Source organism: Malaclemys terrapin, chromosome 2 (assembly GCF_027887155.1).
Source record: "Malaclemys terrapin pileata isolate rMalTer1 chromosome 2, rMalTer1.hap1, whole genome shotgun sequence".
Lineage (NCBI taxonomy): Eukaryota > Metazoa > Chordata > Testudines > Emydidae > Malaclemys > Malaclemys terrapin.
Window position 1 is genome coordinate 264,945,516 of NC_071506.1, and position 19,806 is coordinate 264,965,321.

Below are 19,806 nucleotides of genomic sequence, written 5' to 3' on the forward strand. Positions count from 1 at the left end.
TCTATATGCATCCGAAGAAGTGGGCTGTAGTCCACGAAAGCTTATGCTCTAATAAATTTGTTAGTCTCTAAGGTGCCACAAGTACTCCTGTTCTTCTTTTTATATTCTTTTTATGATCACTATAACCTAAAATGTTCTGTTTAATGTAGTTTAGCAAAGCTGTACACATTTCCTGCTTATTTCATGTTTCACAGAATAATAAAATTGAACTTAACGTTTTATTTTCAATGAGCAAATAAAGATTTCAATGTATGAAATAATTTGTACGGTCATGATTAAAATTACAGTACAACTTCTGAGAATATATAATCTTTCTGAAAAAAATGAGTTCATGAAATCCCAGTGTTTTATGCTAAGGCTGGAGTAAAATATTTTGGCTAAAAAAATCCTGTCAGTGCCCTTTTCATTATTCCGAAAAAGGTAATTTGTATAGCTTAGTACTGCCTTGCCTGTCTCTCATGAGTTGTTGTGAAGCTATCTTTAATATTTTGAAGATTAAAAGTGCTTTGTAAGTACTAAGCGCTATTATTGGTTGATAGCTCACCAAAGTAATCTTATTGGGTGAGTTTCTGGCCCCTAGGCTTTTTACCAAATGAAAAGACCAGGGCAGTGTAAACAGTCTTAGATCAAGCTGGGGCAGAATTTCCCCAGCACAGACACTGTGAAAGACCTGTCTATAAAGCTGTCATCAAAGGACCGCCCTCAAAGTGCTAGTGTAGCAGGCATGAGTGGAAGGGGCATATTGGGGCAGCATCACAGAACACAGCACTGTGGAAATCCTGGGTAGCACTGCAGCCCATAGTACAATCCTATGAGACTGATAGAAATTAGACAGTTCTGGGGGCTTGTCTAAGTTATGCCAGGAGCCTCTTGACCCCTCAGAGCAGCCCAAGACCAGGAGGATGCAAAGGCTAGACGCCACTTCCCTGAGGTGTGAGGCTGGTCTGCACCTTTAAAAGCATAGAACCTCACGCATTGACTTCAGCAAAGCTACTCATGTGTAAAGCGAGCAGGATTTGGCCCTCAAATAAGTATAGAAATAAGGTGAGTGTTGAATCAGAAATCATGCTAAAAGGTACTATGGAAATATCTAGTTATGATTAAAAACAGATGCAAGAATTTTCAAGAATTCTTCACCCTGGATAGATACTTTAATTAATGCCAGTCTAATTGCTTTTAACTTAGATATGGGTTCACAGTGCTCATAATGCCAGTGGGTATTTTACCATATATGGAGATGAATCCCTGCAATCAGATCACTTTAATTCAAGACTCAGCTTTGGAGACACACAGACTATTTGGGCTCGGACTGGCTATTTGGGGTTCTTGAGGAGAACAGAACTTACTGATGCAAATGGAGGTAAGACCACTAGTTCCATTTATAAGTGTGTGTTTATACATAGCTTTAAAAGTGCTATAAAGTTGTTCACTCACATGTAGCCTGGTCTGTTGCATCAATATTCACCATTAAATGCTCTATAACCCTCCAAAGAAGCATTTTCAAAATAGATGTCAATAAGAAAATAAAACAGTGGAACAAGATGCCTGCCAAAAATGACTACCTGGTTATATTCCTTTTGTTACATGTGTGCTTTTGTATGTTTTCTATACACACTGTAAGCTCCCTGAGGAAGAGACCTTCTGATTCTATATACAAAATGTCTCTAATGCTTTTCGTCTGGAAAAAATATTAATATTCTTACATGTTTTGCACCACTGCTGCAGTTGGATCTGCATGAACAGATCCTTGCTTATGGAACACTGCGGCAGGATTGGGGCTTGGGCTTTTTGTGAAGACACCCTCATTTAGTAATCCTGTTTCTGTGAAGTTGTTAATAAAAATGGTCCTACTTTTGAACTAACCCTGTCTTTAAGAACTGTAGGAGCAAATAATAAAAATGTACTATAAGCTCTAGCTTGTAAATGAAGTTACAGGGAATATTTTGTTTTCTATCAGGGAAGCACAGGGCCATATTAATCACTAGTGGCATACCCTATCTTTTGTCAATATACAGTATAAGCAAACAAATACTGTGAGGCAAAAGAGAGTCAGTGTGGCTGAAATTCTCTGATTGGGAAATTACTCTGACTTGCAAAATACAGAGTCTGGCTGTGATGGGAGCTGAAATTGCTAGTGAAGTATCGTTTCAGGTGTATCAATAGTGTTCACAGTGCCACTATTAAGAATGAATTGAATCTGTTTGAATTAGGGCTGTCAAGTGATTAAAAAAAATAATCGTGATTAATCGCACTGTTGAACAATAATAGAATACTATTTATTTAAAATGTTTTGGATGTTTTCAACATTTTCAAATATATTGATTTCAATTACAACACAGAATACAAAGTGTACAGTGCTCACTTTATATTTATTTTTTATTACAAATATGTGCACTATAAAAAAACAAAAGAAATGGTATTTTTTAATTCACCTAATACAAGTACTGTACTGCAATCTCTTTATCCTGAAAGATAAATGTACTTACAAATGTAGAATTATGTACAAAAAAAAACTGCATTGAAAAATAAAACAATGTAAAACTTTAGCACCTACAAGTTTACTCAGTCCTACTTCTTGTTGAGCCAGTCACTCAGACAAACAAGTTTGCTTATAATTTGCAGGAGATAATGCTGCCCGCTTCTTGTTTACAATGTCACCTGAAAGTGAGAACAGGCGTTCACATGGCACTGTTGTAGCCGGCGCCGCAAGATATTTATGTGGTATGTTCATTTTCATCATCTGAGTCAGATGCCACCAGCAGAAGATTGATTTTCTTTTTTGGTGGTTTGGGTTCTGTATTTTCCGCATAGGAATGTTGCTCTTTTAAGACTTCTGAACGCATACTCCACACCTCGACCCTCTCAGATTTTGGACGGCACTTCAGATTCTTAAACCTTAGGTTGAGTGACATAGCTATTTTTAGAAATCTCATATTGGTACCTTCTTTGCATTTTGTGAAATCTGCAGTAATAGTGTTGGTAAATCAAACAACATGTGATGGGTCATCATCTGAGACTGCTGTAACATGAAATATATGGTAGAATGCGGGTAAAACAGAGTAGGAGGCATACAATTCTCCTCCAAGGACTTCAGTCACAAATTTAATTAACACATTATTTTTTAATGAGCATCATCAGCATGAAAGCATGTCCTCTGGAATGGTGCCCGAAGCATGAAGGGGCATAAGGATGTTTAGCATATCTGGCACGTAAATACCTTGCAAAACCGGCTACAAAAGTGCCATGCGAACGCCTGTTCTCACTTTCAGATGACATTGTAAATAAGAAACAGGCAGCATTATGTCCTGTAAATGTAAATAAACTTGCTTCTCTTTGCAATTGGGTGAACAAGAAGTAGGACTGAGTGGACTTGTAGGCTCTAAAGTTTTACATTATTTTGTTTTTGAGTGCAGTTATGTAACAAAAAAAAATCTACATTTGTAAGTTATACTGACACTATAGAGATCGCACTACAGTACTTGTATGAGGTGAATTGAAAAATACTATTTATTTATCATTTTTACAGTGCAAATATTTGTAATAAAAATAATAATGTAAAGTGAGCAGTGTACACTTTGTATTCTGTGTTGTAATTGAAATCAATATATTTGAAAATGTAGAAAAATATCCAAAATCTTTAATAAATTTCAATTGGTATTCTATTGTTTAATAGTGCAATTAATCGCGATTAAATTGTTAATTGCAACTAATTTTTTTAATTAATCGACAGCCCTAATTTGAATAGAACCTAGTCAGATGAATTTAATAAGTCTGAAGCCCTCTTTATAATTGCTGTGCATTAAAATTACTGTCCAGTTCCTCATATTTAGATCCACCTAAAGGCATTTAATCTTGTAAAGCATTTTTTAGGAGTTTCTCACTTTATTAATTATTTTATCCAGGAAAATGCCCTGAAGCTATAAGGGGTCCAAGAAGCAGCAGGAATTCTTACTCTGAGAGAATAGTAACAGAGTGTTTTCTAGTCTTTCATTTCCAGTGGAATAAATCCTCCCATGAAGTAATAGTGGCACACCTCCTCTCTCCTTCCTTTCTAAACTCCCTCTTCATAAGGACAAGTCCCTTTTCTACATAGCGTCTGGGAGATGTCTTCATTGAGGCTTAAACGCCATTGCCACAACCAATATATTTTCTCATATGAGTGACATATGTTCCTTTATGATAAGCTTAAGATCCCAGAAGAACTCTCATCTCAGTCTAGGGGTTGTCGTTGTTTTTTTTGTCTTATCTCTAGTTGATAAAAATTCATGCTACAAACATAGTTTTGTCTTAATCAGTTATTTGATATCAAGAATATAACATGGATTATTTCGGCATCATAGGCAGACACCATAGTGGTTTAAGCTACCAGATTTGAAATATTCAAGCTGTAAGACAGACAGATTCAAATCCCAGAAGGGTCAGTTTCACTCATTATCCTTCAAAGGCAGATAAACAGAATGCCATACAAGTCGCTCTGTCTGCTCTACATTCATAAGAATAGAGGTTTGATCTGGTGTCGGCTAAAAATTTCTTCTCCCATATTGTGCTCAGCAACCTGATTAGCTGCTGCCCTCCATCGCACATTGCATTTCGGTAATCGTGAATGTATATAACTTGTAAAGTGCTTTGGATCTTCTGAAATTCAAGGATACTTTATAAATGGAATGTTGTTATTTTACTAATGTGGATATTTTTATAATTTATTTAATATAGTAGAGATTTAAGTCATTGCTTTTCCCTCTCTGTAACTAGAGCGACATGATGCACTTTATGTTGTGGGTGCACTAGATGAAGCCATGGAGTTACGAGGGATGAGATATCATCCAATTGATATTGAGACATCAGTAATTAGAGCACACAAGAGCATCACAGAATGGTGAGTGTTGTGAAACGTTGTGAATCTTGTATCAAACTCTAGCCTGTAAGATGTTTTCTGTGTTTTTGCTTGGATAGTGCAGTTGATTCAGGAAATATACCAGTGTTCCAAGAGTTTATAACTTGACCATAAATTATACACTCTCTAAGCTAAAACTTGGCATAAGCCGCTTTTATCAGGAAGGATAATTTTCTTTACTCTTTTTGTTTTCTAAGAAACATGTAACATGATGTTTGGTGGTAATGGTGGGGTATGGTTTTATTCTGAGTTATTTTTAGCAGTGGGGTTTGGAAGCTTAGCTGTTTGTTTTCTTTCTTCAATCTTTTTGGGAATTCCTTTAGAAAGCAACATAGCAAGTTAGTTTCATTACGGAGCTGAGACCAATTATTGATTAAATATCAAGATGCTGAGTTAGTGTTTATCTGCTTTTCCTACGGGTTTGTACAACTCAATTCTTAGCATTTATATATTGTGTGAGTAATTGGTTGCAAGGGGCCAATACTATACTTGCAGAAAATATTGTGTAAAGGCATTCGGTAAAATTTTCAAAAGTGCCTTTGTCCCATTGACTTTCAGTGAGATTTAGGTGTTTTTCAAAAACTTCACCCATTTTCAGTATATATTTCACTTTCTGCCTAGCCTCTTCTAGACTTAGGGCATTAATTTTACATCTACTGATCAAAACAGATCTCTTGCTCATTATATTTCTCGATATTTTCAATAATAATGGGGACAGGCGTGCCTTTGCAGTGGAATTTAGACAGGTGACTCTGGAGAGTGGGTAGGCAGATGGCTACTGTGGATAGCTGGTATTTATTTGTATATTTTATATCTTGTAAAAAATCAAAATTGCAATCCAGTTGTGCTGATAGTATGCGTATCCACATCCTATCACTGCAGCCGTGGTCTGTCCTCCCCTGCTCCTTTATCCACTTCTTGCACCTTGTCTTAATTCTGGCCTCAGTCCTGTAATCAGCTCCATGTAAGCGAAGACTTGCATGGATCCTACTGATGATCACGCTCTTATTATGTAAGATTTTCAGAGTTGGGACCAGATCTTTCATATATCTGTCTGGGACCTGTCACAATGGGACCATGACCCTCATTGGGTGGTGCCATAATACAAATAACAATTTAACAGTTATGACAGAGTGCACTTTATTGGCTAATAAGGGTATTTTATTAAATCATTAGACATGTATTTTATTATAAAATGCAACTTTCGCTAATTGAACTGCAGGATGCAAATGAACTAAACATTATTCTAATTATCAGTCACAATCTTTATGACCCTCTTAATTGTTTCCTCCTTGTAAGAAAAATGTCTTCCTGTCAAAATACCAACACAGAGAGGGGAAAACTCAACAAAGCAGTAGAACACCCTGGATTACAGATGTGAAAAACGACTGTGTGGTTGTTTAATTTAAAACAGGTTTAAAATATTGATGGATTTTACTTTTCATAAAATGCAGCGGGCAGGATTTTAATTTTACTGAGGCTTCATTCGTCAAAAAACCTCAATGGAATTATGGTAACGTAATTCACTGTTGCCATCTCCTTACTTCGTATTTCTCCATGGCTCAGGCACCACTATGGATTGGCCTACATGTAATGTGTCTATGTAGAGTTAAATGTTATAGAGATGAGATAGCAGATCTGAGGTTTGCGATGTAAGTGAGATGTCTTTCTCCCCTCCCCCCCTTAAAGTCCACCAGAAGATTTTATCTGCCTCAAAACAGTTAGGTTAATACCTAGGCTGAGGTAGAACTTATAGACAAAATTTGAATTTACGTGGACAAAGCGTTGGTGAATTAGAACACCATTAAAATAATGGTGTCCACCAGAAGTCTAGAAGTCCTCTAACGTTGTTTTAGCACTTTCAAGCAATGGAACAGAAGAGAGACAACTTAAAAATCTCCTCTTCCCTAGCTGAGATCTAGTGCTCTGCACCAAAGTGTAGTTCAGTAAAGTCAACATTCAAGAGTTGCCAATGCTTGAAATAGTAAACTGAGACTTTTAGATCCACCTCAGAGAGATGAATGTTCATTGATTGAAGTTATTGGGAACTTGCCATCCACATCCCTTAGGTCACTTTGAAACCTCAGGCACAAGGTCTTTGTTGATTAATCACAAGTGCTACAGACTGATGGGAGCAGCAGATGGTGACTGGGGAAATGAATTCTTCACTCCCCAAGTTTGCTGCATGGAACTGGGTGAACAGGCTGGGAGGGGCCTCTAGGTATACTGGTCCCTTCAGCCACCGGACCTCAACCAGTGCCCTCCCTCTGCGTAGGCCTTGTGAGGTGCACAGGAGAACCCCTGTCCTGCACACCTCATAAGGACTGTCAATATGCAACATTGCTAAGAACAGGACTGGGGCTGGGGAGAAGTAGCTCATTAGGGATAATCCTTAGCAACCATCTTCCGCTGTCCAGAGACATCTGATGGGGTGGAGACTTTATTCCCTATTCCTTGATGCCTGCATAGGAGGCTCCAAGGAACAGAGACTCCCTCCCCAGCGGCTCCCTTAGCCCAATGAAGGGATGCTGGTGGAGTGAGCAATCCTTTCCCATCACCGTAGCTCCTAGGCCTGGTCTACACTTTAAAAGTTTTGCCAGCATGGCTAGGTCAGTCAGGGGTGTGATTTTCCCACCTCCCACCCAAACCAGCACGACTATCACAGCAAAAGCGCTAGTGTACGGAACTAGTTTAACTCTTGCTGTTATAAGCTGATATCCACTGGGGGAGGAGAGTGTGCCAATATAGCTCTATGCCAGAAAACCCTTTCAAGAGTAGACAAGGCCTCGGTCGATTCTTCAGTCCCCTCAAAGCAGTCTGAGAAGCCATAGTAGTCTCACTCGGGCATCTGAAGGTTTATTGGATGAGAGGAGAGGTCCCAGGGAATGCTTCATCCTTTATCTCCTGAGGCGCTGCAAAAACCTTTGCTTGGATCCCAGGAAATAGCAGGAGGTAGCCAGAGGGAGCAGCGTTGGATTTCTTCAATCTCCAGCTCCCCCACCATTGGGGTCAGGAAGCCTCAGGATGCACGTCAGTGTAGTAGAGGGAGAATATTCCTCATATCTCTACTGCCCCCCCTTTCCCTCAAACCTCCTCTCCTGCATTTCTCTCCCTCCACCCCCATGAATGTAATGATGGAGAGCCCCAGTCCTGTAATCATTAGGTTGACAGAATGGGAGCTCCACTCCTACACACCACCTGTGTTCTGCAGGGGTGCAGCATGAGCTCCTGACATGCAGAATTGTGAAGAATTTTAATTTCCTTGTGAGGGCCTTTAAGACCTTTGTAACCTCAGAACTTGCCTCACCAGGATGGCAGGTGGAGACTGTGGTTGGCAGGAGTCTTTGCAGCCAGCAAACTAAGGGGTTGTTTTGTCCCCTTGACTCTCCCAGAATCTATAGGAAGAGTTCCTTTCCAGAGGCCATTTCTAGACAAGGAAATTCCCACACATAAACCTTCAAGACTGCAGACACAAGAGTGTGTGTTTATTACCTTTCAAGAACACATTAGAATAAACAATAAACACACACAACAAAACACTAGAAACAAAGGCATTTCAGAGTTAAAGTTGCATTTTCACAGCAAGTAAACCCAAATAATCACCACCATCTACCCACTACCCAGTAGAGTTAAGACTGTTTTAGAAAATATTCCAAATACTATTTTTACAACTCTGCTTAAGGAAATTGGTGCTCACTGGGACACCTTTAAGTCAGTTAAGAAAGTTGGTACCGTGTTGATTTGATTTATGACCCAGCTGTCCAAATTTCATTGATGAGTATCTGGTCTGGACAGTTATTTTAGATTTGCCATTTCTCCTGATTATTCCAGTAGTATGAAATTCACAGTTTGTGACTGTGATGGAATGTAAGGGCCCCACACAGTTGAAGAAGGGATCAGAGAGGCCAAGATGGCAGGGCTAGGTCCACCCCTCCCATCCTGTCAATCATTCATAGAATCATAGCACTGGAAGGGACCTCAAGAGGTCATCTAGTCCAGTCCCCTGAACTCGTGGCAGGACTAAGTATTATCTAGACCATCTCTGACAGGTGTTAGTCAAACCTGCTCTTAAAAATCTCCAATGATGGAGATTCCACAACCTCCCTAGGCAATTTATTCCAGTTCTCAGTCACCCTGACAGTTAAGAAGTTTTTCCTAATGTTCGACCTAAACGTCCCTTGCTGCAATTTAAGCCCATTGCTTCTTGTCCTATCCTCAGAAACTAAGGATGAGGAAGCCTTTAAAAGGAAGGAAAGTGCAGTTAGTGGGGGGAAGGAGCCGGATTGCCCTATGCAGTAGACTGCAGAGCAACACCTGAAGCTGAAGAGGGAACTTCTAAGCAGGAGACCTTCACACCAACCCTGGGCAGAGTACAGTGGACCCCCAGGGTAAGCTAGACAGACTAAGCCTGCCTCAGAGACCCAGCCAGAGCAATTTCCCCAAACTCATTATATCGGGGCTGGATCATTGGCAGCACTGATCATTGGACTCACCACCCAACCCCCCTCCCCACTTTGCAGGGATTACAGGGAGGGAGTATCCCTGAGTGTGTGGGGGTTTGTGGCTTTTATTTTTATCCCCCCCAACTAGAGAGAATTTAGGAGGCTCTCAAAGGGAAGAGCCTCCCTTGCAAATAGTAGGGAAGTGGGGCCTGTGTTGTGACCGCCCAGTGTGGATAACTGCTCAGGTTCCCCCTCAGGCATGCCCCACCCCCTTAGAGAGGAACCACTAAAGACACTGTTTCAGTGGCCACCTGTATTTAACATGTAATGTTAAAGAATGCCGAAGAATGTCACCATAATCCATTTCTGTCTTGATCCCTGACCTAGCTATGCATCAATGTAGGCAAAACTTGCATTTTGAAAACGTTTTTAATAATGTAAGAAACCTTAAGGAATTATGTATGTGCTTGTAATTTAATTAAGAATACACAATGCTGCCTCATTTAAACTTCTAACCCTGGAAGGAGGAACAGAGCATATGTCTTCATTGCATTTGAAAGGAAGTGGCATTCCCTCTGTGCACAATGACAAAAAGTATAAACCTACAGGAAGCATTTTGGATGCATTTTGAAATAAGTTGTTATAGCTCAATTCCTGCTGAAGCGTTACGGCCACTTACTGGTACTTCCTGATGAGGTTAGTGCGATGGAATATTGCTGGCTTTGCAGGAGGGGAGTAGTTTCCAACTCATTGGCTTTTGCTGTGTCTACAGAGCATGACTCTGGCTTGTGGAAATGCAAACTTCATGGGTTCCTCATTTTTTTTTCCAACTCAAGAATTCTAAAAAAGCAAATATGTATTCAAAACACTGATACATGTCTGCAACTTTTACGTGACTTTAAAGGGCCTCTGTGTGGAATGCATAAATATAATATGATCCTTGACTGTACAGAGAGGTGTCTGTCACCAGCAAGTTTTAGACATTGCATTTGAAATGAGGTTCCAGCATCCCAAGCTCCATTCTGTTTTAATTCATTGTCTAGAAAAACAATGCCAGGGAAATTTTCAAATTACATTCCAAAGGGTCTGAACTATTGCAAATGTTTAGGCTTAACTGTTAGTTTTCTTGTTTTGTTTTTTAGAAAGCCCCAGTAAATCAAATGGAAATAGACCCTTTCCTGCTTTCCGAGAGTCAGTCAGGATTGTGTACCAGGAAAATTGCACTTTCATGAAGCTTACGTGTAGTGCTGCTCGATAGACTCCCTCTGTTAAATAGTTCAGTTAAAATAGCTTCCAAACAAAATTCTGCTCGTAAAAGGGCCAGTGTTTCTGATCTGTCTGGGGAAATAAGGTTTCTTCTGTCTTCCTCTGTTTCAGAAACTAGAAATGTAAACAAACTGCCCTTTTCTACTGCATACTCAATCCCTGGTTGTTCCTAAACATCAGAGCATTATCTAATTAAAGCATTAAAATAGGGTTACCATATTTTAAGTGTCCAAAAAGAGGACACTCCACAGGCTCCAGCCCCGCACCAACTCCGCCCCTTCCCGGCCCCGCCCCCTCCCCTGCTTCCCGCAAACATTTGATTCGCGGGAAGCCTGAAGCAGCAGGCAAGCTGGGGCGGGGAGGCGAACACCGGCTGAACACCACCGGCCCCGGGCCCCGCACCGCCGGCTCCGGCCTCGGCGGCTCTGGCCCCGCACCGCCGGGCCCCAGCCCCGCACCACCAGCCCCGGCCGAGCACCGCCCAGCCCCACACTGCCGGCCCCGATGGCTCCGGCCGAGCACTGCCGGCCCCAGCGGCTCCGGCCCCCGGCCGAGCACCACCGGTCCCTCCCTCCCTATTTTCCCGGACATGTCTGGCTTTTTGGGATTTCCTCCCAGACGGGGATTTGAAACCCAAGAAGCTGGACATGTCCGGGAAAATCTGGACGTATGGTAACCCTAATTAAAATAATATTTAGAACTCGACCCTTACAACTGAAAACGTCAGTAATTCATACTGTAGTTGTGGTTAGCCTTAGCCTGCTCTACTGTAATCTACAGATGGCCCTGGAGATACTGCAACATCTTAATGTAGCAAGTGGCCAAGGAATTTTAACCTTGCTGTTTTCAAGCATAGGAAGGATAGTATAGAAGGGGGAAAGCTGTAAGATCTAGCTACTTCCCCAGGAAGGCCACCCTGGAAGGTGTAAACCAGGATGTCATTATTATTTTAAAGTAACTTTCTTTTGAATTTCCTGTTGCAAATGTAAATTTAGGTCATCCGAACGCTAAGGTGTTTCTAAGCAATCCATCAATGTTCCAGAGCCTTATGAGAGAGAGAGAGGCATCTTTGCAGACTGACCACTGTACTTTGTTAATATTCAACATCATTCAGAACTCATTAGACCTTCTGCTAAAATATAATTATAAATCAAAGTAGGCTTTTTTTAGCAACATGGTGGCAGAAGACAGCCACTCAGCCTGTCTGCTTGTGTCCACTGACTTTCCAAGCCAATAAGCGCAAAAGAATTTAATCCAACAAAACTTTGTGGGGTTTAAAAACAAATATTTTTAAATACATCTCTCCTGAAAGATACTCTTATAAACTTTAGGATAAAGCACATGTTCTAAATTCTGGGCATGGGTGGATAATTGTGTGTGTTCTGCAGTTTTCAAAATACCCGTATTTTCAGAGTTTTAAAATTTGATGGGACAACAGCACTCTGAATTGGAGTGTTGACCTCAGGATGCAATACAGTTGCATACTCCTGGGGCTCAGTGAGGTTCTAGAGAATCTTCACCTGATTGTACATGGCTGGCAGTAGGTAATGCAATTTAAGAAATTAGTACACAAGTCTACTACAGTAAGGGAATAAAAGGTCAGTACTGCAGGTGGAATAAGTAACTGCTGTGGGGGCAGTACTTAACCTTACTGCACTATATTCTCCCTGGCTAATGGACACTGTAACAGTGGTACTCTAGCACTGCTACGGTCAGAGGGTCCAGCTGATGACAGTCTTCTGGCATAGTCAATATCCTGGCACCACAGCTCCTGCTATTGACCCCTCTCTGTGTGGATCTAGGTGTGGAAGGTGTGTGTATTTGCAGCCAAAGATAAGAGATGCTGTAGTTCAGGGAGGAGGGATAGCTCAGTGGTTTGAGCATTGGCCTGTTAAACCCAGGGTTGTGAGTTCAATCTTTGAGGGGGCCATCTAGGGATCTGGGGCAAAAATCTGTCAGGGAGGGTACTTGGTTCTGCTGTGAAGGCAGGGGACTGGATTTGATGACCTTTCAAGGTCCCTTCCAGTTCTATGAGATAGGTATATGTCCATATTAAAAAGCCACAAGATACTGGGTTTGATGTACAAATTACCCAGTCGAAATTCTATAACTTGTGTTCTGCAACAGGTCAGACTAAGAGCATGTCCATACAGAGAGTCAGGCTATGTCTAACCTTGGAGTTAGTGATGTGCTTCCCATAACTGGACCCTGTGGATACATGCTCGGGACAGCTAGCCTATGCCACCACTCGCTATTTTTAGCACTCTAGCTCAATGAGAGCTGGCGTACGTCTACACCCCCAACTCCACGTGTAGATGTAAGTCTCAGTGTGCAGCAAGCTGGGGTGTAAATCTACAGTACTCTAGCCTGCCGTGCACTGTCTGTGTGGGCCCTGACACTTAGTGCTCTTTGACCTGAACTTTTCTAGAACTTCTAGTGCACAGTAGCCAGGTAGCGTGGCATTCTAGACTGCTGTAAACTTACACCCTAGCTTCCCACCTACCAACTCTCCAAAGAGACAAGCTTACTTACAAGCTTAAAATCTGTGCATAGTGTGAGACTGCATCATGTTGGAGCCTCAAATCTGCAGCTCCAGTGGGACTTCTGAGGCTGTGGAGGAGTTTGGGATGGGATGGAGGGAAGAACATGCCAACGTGCCGGAACTCTCCCCTTCCGTGCTCAAATGTGGAGGGAAAGAATGGGCCCTTAATTGTTATGCTCTCTTTGTGTGAAATAAAACATGACATTTAAACCTTAGCTAGAAAATAAATGAGACGTCACTAGCATTTAGTGCTATATGTAAAAGTGTAGCTGTCACTCCCTTCGCTTTTCTCAACAACAACAACAAAAAGGTGGGGGTGGGGAGATACCCCAGATGCTAACAGGACTGTTTGTGTCTCTACCTGTGAATGAATTCTCCCCCAGTCTGTGATACCCATATGGAAAGCAGCCAGGAAGTGCAGTATATTTGAAACACCCACTGTGGATAAAACATGGATGTGTCAGACTGGGAGGAAAACTCAGAACGCTTCTAATAATTGTTTTTTGTGTATTCTAGTGCGGTGTTTACCTGGACAAATCTGTTGGTCGTTGTAGTTGAGCTGGATGGATCAGAGCAAGAAGCCTTGGACCTGGTTCCTTTAGTCACCAATGTAGTCCTGGAAGAACACTATCTGATTGTAGGAGTGGTGGTGGTGGTGGACATTGGTGTAATTCCTATCAACTCCCGTGGAGAGAAACAACGTATGCACCTACGAGATGGATTTTTGGCAGACCAGCTAGATCCCATCTATGTGGCCTACAACATGTAGTCTTGTATCTTAAGGCTTCCATGGACTTTACTATAGATGTATAAAAATTTTTGGTGTCCACTAAAAATGTGCAGATAAGAGGGTGATACTCATCAGAATGAAACTGTATCTATTATGACTTTTCAAAGCAGTCACGGTTTGCAGGAAATAAAATGTGAAATGTGTTTTCTTTTACCACTAAATTTTAACACAGAAGGACTAAGGAGTACTGCCCTTCAGTTTGTCGGAAAAGCCCATTTTAGGTTTTTTTTACTTATTGGATGAAACTGCTTTCTGAGTAAACGTGGCTTTGTATTTTATGTTGAGTAAAGCTGAAGTAGCTAATTTTTTTATTCTGCCCTCCAAGTGGATTCTTTTTAACAATTTCTATACGATGACAAAGAATTATGTTCAGTTGTTTTTGATGCGTCATAAAAAATTTTAACAAATACAGATCCATTACTAATTTAAGCCATTTTAGATCCCACCATTTTAGGAAACTATGTAGAGGTACGAGGAAAATGCCCAAAATAGCACCTTCCAATTAGAGTTCTAGCAGCTTTCTCTGTCAGAGATGTCGAAAGCACAAAGGCCAAAGAGCCTTTGATACTAGTGTTAGAGTGGAAGAAATTTATAAATAAGGTGTATTTCGGCAATGAACTTGCAAATATCTTTGTACTAAACTAAAAAGATAAAATAAGTTAACTACTTCTTCTGTAATTATGTACAAAATGTTTAATTTATTTTGATCTCTTTAGAAGTATAAAAGAAAAAACATTCAAGAATATTAATCTCTTGTAATGTTTGCTAATATAAAAACAAAGTGTTGTATTATCTTGAGTGGATAGTATCACATCAAATATATATATATGAAATATAAATTCACTAATGACAAAAAAGATTTTAAAGTTTAAAATGCAGTACTTGTCACTTGCATGGTATCTCCCACTGTAGATAACCAAATGTTACTCACAATTTTTTTGAGAAAAAGCAATCCTGGATTGCTAAGTATCCCTGTCTAAAAAATATCCTCTAGATACCAGCAAGTGGAATTGTTGCTGCCTTTAAGGCGGTGAATGAATTTAAAACTAAAAATGCACTATAAGATTTTTTGTTTCTTTGCCATGGAGTCAACAATAAATATTTGTGCTGGCATGTGCATACACTTGTTAGACTTTAGAAAAGGCAGGTTGAAGAATAGCACTGTTTTGTAGCTGCATAACTTTGTTGCACAATTTTTTTCATCATTTTAGTTGGTGTTTTTGTTGTGATAAGGAAAGGTTTTTGGTGGTTATTTGCATAGAGTTATCAATTTGCCTCTCAGCTGGTCCACGTAGCTTGGTGGCTAATACATCCAGTTTACACTTATAGAAAACTATTGTTTTAATGGTCTTTAATTTATTCTTCAACAGAGAATAACATATAGTCATTACGATTGATTTAGCACAAATTGTGCAACTGCTAACGAGTCCCTAGACCAAGTGAACTAACAGAGGAACTGAACTGCCTGTTTTAAGGAACTGAGTCCCAAGGTCTCAGAACTGAGGCCATCAATAGGGAACAGTAGGAAAACATTTATCACAGCTGCCTTTATTTTACCGCCTTTGGGTAAACTAGATCTTCAATTTCCCGTTCCAGTGTCTTTATTTCCTTTAACTTTCATAGTCCCTTCATTCCTTTGTAACCGAGTTGACCTGTGTGTGATCAAGAGTGGGGTTTACCAGCAGCAGTCCAAGAATGCTTTTCTTAATGTCCAAAATATGTTCAAGTGCTGACTCTCATTACCAGATATGCATGACTAAAGTTGTTGCAGGGCAAACGTAATCATTTTTATAACACGTATAAGGGACGTATTTTGTCTGCCTTTGGAAAATATCTATGGCAATGGACCCCTGCTAATGATAGTTTTGTTTGGCTTCTAAGACACAGTGTTGGTTGTTTAAAATCTCTTTAAAAGATAGGGACATTTTAGTCTGCATGTACAGTACAGAGCATCTTACTATGTAAGACTTGTTTTATTTCAACCACTCTCAGATTTCACTGTCCTGTGAATATTTCTACTCATGCTCTGAAGAGCAATCCTTATATTCTCTCACTCTTTTTCTGCTCCCAGAAAGAATAAAATCCATTCTTAATGGCAAGTTATTGTAAGGCTTTGAAAAGATGTTGATTGATTACAACCATAATTGCAGCGTGTGAACTAACTCGTGAAGTCCTGCTATTGCTGATCTCAGTACTGCAAAACAAATTTAGCTGTCATTTACAACATCACTTTAACCTTCACCAAGTCAACATCACATTCATAGGAAAAACAACTGCAAATGCAGTTGTGAAACACAGTTAATAACAGATCTCTTCTGCGCCCTGTCATCCGTGGTTGTTAAATTCTGAGTTAAAAGAAGTGATAAACTGAATTTCTAGTTTGGTTATGCAAGCAAAAGGAAGGAAACACTTAAGTACCATCAGACTGAGCAATAAAGAAGGATCGTTCTGTATTAGAAATTGTACTGTAGATAAACCATTCATGAGAATGTATAAAATGTTTGTCTTGTGACCTTGTGCTTTTGAAGTCAGACAAAACCATGTAATCAATTTGATGCACATGCACAAAAAAGAGGGTACACAATGAACATTTAAACACAAAACTAATCAAACAGGAGCAGATTCCTCATGGTGCTTGTTTATTATATATATTTAATCCTGCTTGACACTTTACCCAAGGGAAGACTGTCCCTTTTATCAGTTGAATGTTAGCAGCGTTATTTCATAGAGTGTGGTGACTGGTTAGAGAAATTCATGTAACTCAGCCAATCACAGTTTAACAAAAGTTTTTATGTGCAAAGGACAGCAACCTTCTTGTATGTTAAACCACCAGTACGCTTTGTACATCTGTGATAACGCCTGTTTTATATTCAAATGAACAAATAAAAGCTTTTATTTTTGTTGCTCTGAAAATAGCAGTTTCTTAATTAGTCATCTAAAAATGAGGTTTCCGAATCCACATGGGTTCTATGGAAGAATACTGATAGCTATATTGTAATTTTATTTTGTTTACCTCTCTTGTTGCATAATTTATTAGTAAGATCATTATACTTTTAACAATGTTTAAATACTGGTGTGAGCATTTATTGCTAAAAGACTTTCATATGGCAACAAATGTTTTATGTGAAATGTTTTTTTTAATTCTTTTTAATATATTTAAATATACTGTTCACATTTTTGCTGAAAGTGTAAAGATTATTGTAAGCTTGGTAACATTTTGTGAGAAGCAATAACAAGCATTAGTACTGTAAAACTCCTCAAATTTGTCACATCACTTTTGTTGCAAGGAATTGCTACTAGCATATTTCAGATAAGTCACTGTTAAGTTATTCCTCTAGGTGTTTTAAATCTTTTCTTGAACTCTCTGAGACAGTGTGAAAATATAGTACATGGGTGACTGGTATGAATCAACTATATAAGGAGAGAACCTCTAAATAGCTCACAAATGTTTTGGAAAATCTCATTGTAGCATTGAGAACAACAATGTCGCAATTATTTCAGTTCGTCCTCTCAAAAGAATTCAATGGTTTGGAAGCTTCCCTACTCATGACCAATAGTTTCTGCCTTTGGAAACCAGTTGCTTGTTCTTGTATTCAGACAGGAACCTCCTAAGTCCCTCACCTACTCCTTGTCTTCAAGATTTGACTTTGGATGGATGAAACATTCCAGTCAGCATTTGTTTAGGAGCCTAAGTGCAAAGTTCAGTGGGTTAAATCCAGTTCTTAATAGACACGTGTTTATGAATGGGAACCCTCGAAGTAGTTTCAACGGGCAGACGTGATCATCCATGAGAGTGATTTCCTCCAGTTTAAGGTTGCGGCAGAGTTGGGGAACTTGCACTGGGAAGGGAAGTTATCGTATAGAAATTTGCACTGTCACTAGCCATATTACAGCTATTGTGTAGATAATGTGCTTCATTTTCCAAGGCTTGTCCATTGTCAAGGCTCCTTCCCCATTCTGAAGTTTAGGGTACAGATGTGGGGGCCTGCATGAAAACTTCTAAGCTTAACTACCAGCTTAGATCTGGTCTGCTGCCACCACTCCCAGAGGACCCCCCTTTAGCCTTAGGTTCAAAGTTACAGCAAACAGAGGTAAACACCCTAGCAAAAGGTACATTTACAAGTTGAGAGAACAAAGATAAAACTAACACGCCTTGCCTGGCTGTACTTACAAGTTTGAAATATGAGAGAATTGTTCAGAAAGATTTGGAGAGCATGAATTGATGTCTGGTCCCTCTTAGTCCCAAGAGCGAACTCTCCCCAAAACAAAGAGCACAAACAAAAGCCTTCCCCCCCACCAAGATTTGAAAGTATCTTGTCCCCTTATTGGTCCTTTGGGTCAGGTGTCGGCCAGGTTACCTGAGCTTCTTAACCATTTACAGGTAAAAGGATTTTGGAGTCTCTGGCCAGGAGGGATTTTATAGTATTGTACACAGGAGGGCTGTTACCCTTCCCTTTATAGTTATGACATCCATCCACTATATTCTCAGGATTAGCACATCAGCACCATTTCAAGATACTTCTCTGAAGGATAGCCTCATGCAGTTCAGAGTCTTATTTATGTCAGGATCCTGTGGACTGCACCTCTCCAGTCTTGCCCAGAATACTCTTATCAATTCATTTCCATGCATTTTTTTGTGGCACTCACCCTCATATTCTAATGTTTCATTACAAATCAACCCTACTTCACTGCAGCACAATACAATGCATGGCACTAGCTAAAAAAGGTCACAAGAACAACCGCTACATCTTCATTGTATTCTAGGTTGGCAAGGTTGCTTCAAAGCTATGGTTCTATTGTGTACTGGGTTTTATGCACTCTGAAACATAAAGTCCTTGCCCCAGGGAGCTTACACTACAAATAAAAAAAAAAAAGCAAATCAGTTGTGAAGCATAATATACCCTTTACCAGATAATAATCTGAATCCAAAGGTGTAAAGTTACTTTCTTTAATGTCATGCTTTGGTGAAATTGCAGGGAGAGGCTTTGTGGAAGGAAGTGTCCTTTGGAGGGAGTTGAAGGAAGGAACAGTAGTGGAGGGAAAGAGAAGGAATTCCAAGTGTAAGTGGCAGCACGGGGAAAGGTTCAAAGATGTCTGGGAGGAAGAAAAGGAAGGATGGTTATACAGGCAAAGAGAGTAATGCTCCTATATAGTCCTCATGTCAGAAACTGACCTCACTGAAGTTGAGAGGAAGCCGGTAGAGGGGATTGAAGAAAGGAATGACAAGGCCGGAGAGATGAGGAAGATGGTTTTAGCAGTAGTATTTTGTATAGCTAGGCTTGACAGAATTCAATTATTTTTATAACTTTGACAGAAAATAGCTGTGTTTATTTTTAACTTTTTCTATTTTTAATCTTTTTAAATTCTCAGTTTGGGGAAATTATGAGGGAGGTCACACAATTATTGGCAGTACATGTTAATATTCAGAAAGTTAAAGCTTTGTATAACTATTAAAACACAAATGTTCAACATCCCCTGGCAAAATTATACATAGCAAATAGCCTTAAACTCTAACATTGCTCATAGCATTGTTCCTACTTTGCCTATTTAGAAATGTTGATTATTATTAATGGGGAAAAAATTGGTAGGTTTGTATGCATGATGAAATCAACATTTATTGACATTTACTGATACTCTTGGGGGAATTGTGCACCACTGTGCAAGCGCAAAATTCATATCCCCACAGATTTTTTTTTCTCTGCAGAAAATAGATTCTTGCAGAGCAGCGCTGCAGTTACACCTTTCGCCCACCTGAGGCTGCTGTGACACCAGAAGACAGGGCAGCTGGCTCACAGGCTGGAGCAGCCAGCCATGGAGAGGGCAGAGGGAGGGGTCAGAGGCGGCGTTCCTCTCAGCAACATGCCCACGGGGC

At 40.0% G+C, this 19,806-nt stretch overlaps 1 protein-coding gene across 9 annotated transcripts in view; it reads left to right on the plus strand.

Annotated features, from left to right (window-relative positions):
• The window catches only part of DIP2C (disco interacting protein 2 homolog C), a 474,795-nt gene extending 457,605 nt beyond the window's left edge, over nt 1-17,190 (plus strand). For all 9 annotated transcript variants that reach the window (XM_054021046.1, XM_054021037.1, XM_054021039.1 and 6 more), the window contains 3 exons: nt 1,186-1,360; nt 4,753-4,876; nt 13,661-17,190. In XM_054021046.1, coding sequence (XP_053877021.1) covers nt 1,186-1,360; nt 4,753-4,876; nt 13,661-13,913 — 552 coding nt within the window. In that variant the 3' untranslated portion in view covers nt 13,914-17,190. The remainder of the gene's footprint in view (nt 1-1,185; nt 1,361-4,752; nt 4,877-13,660) is intronic.
• The last annotated feature ends 2,616 nt before the right edge of the window (nt 17,191-19,806 follow it).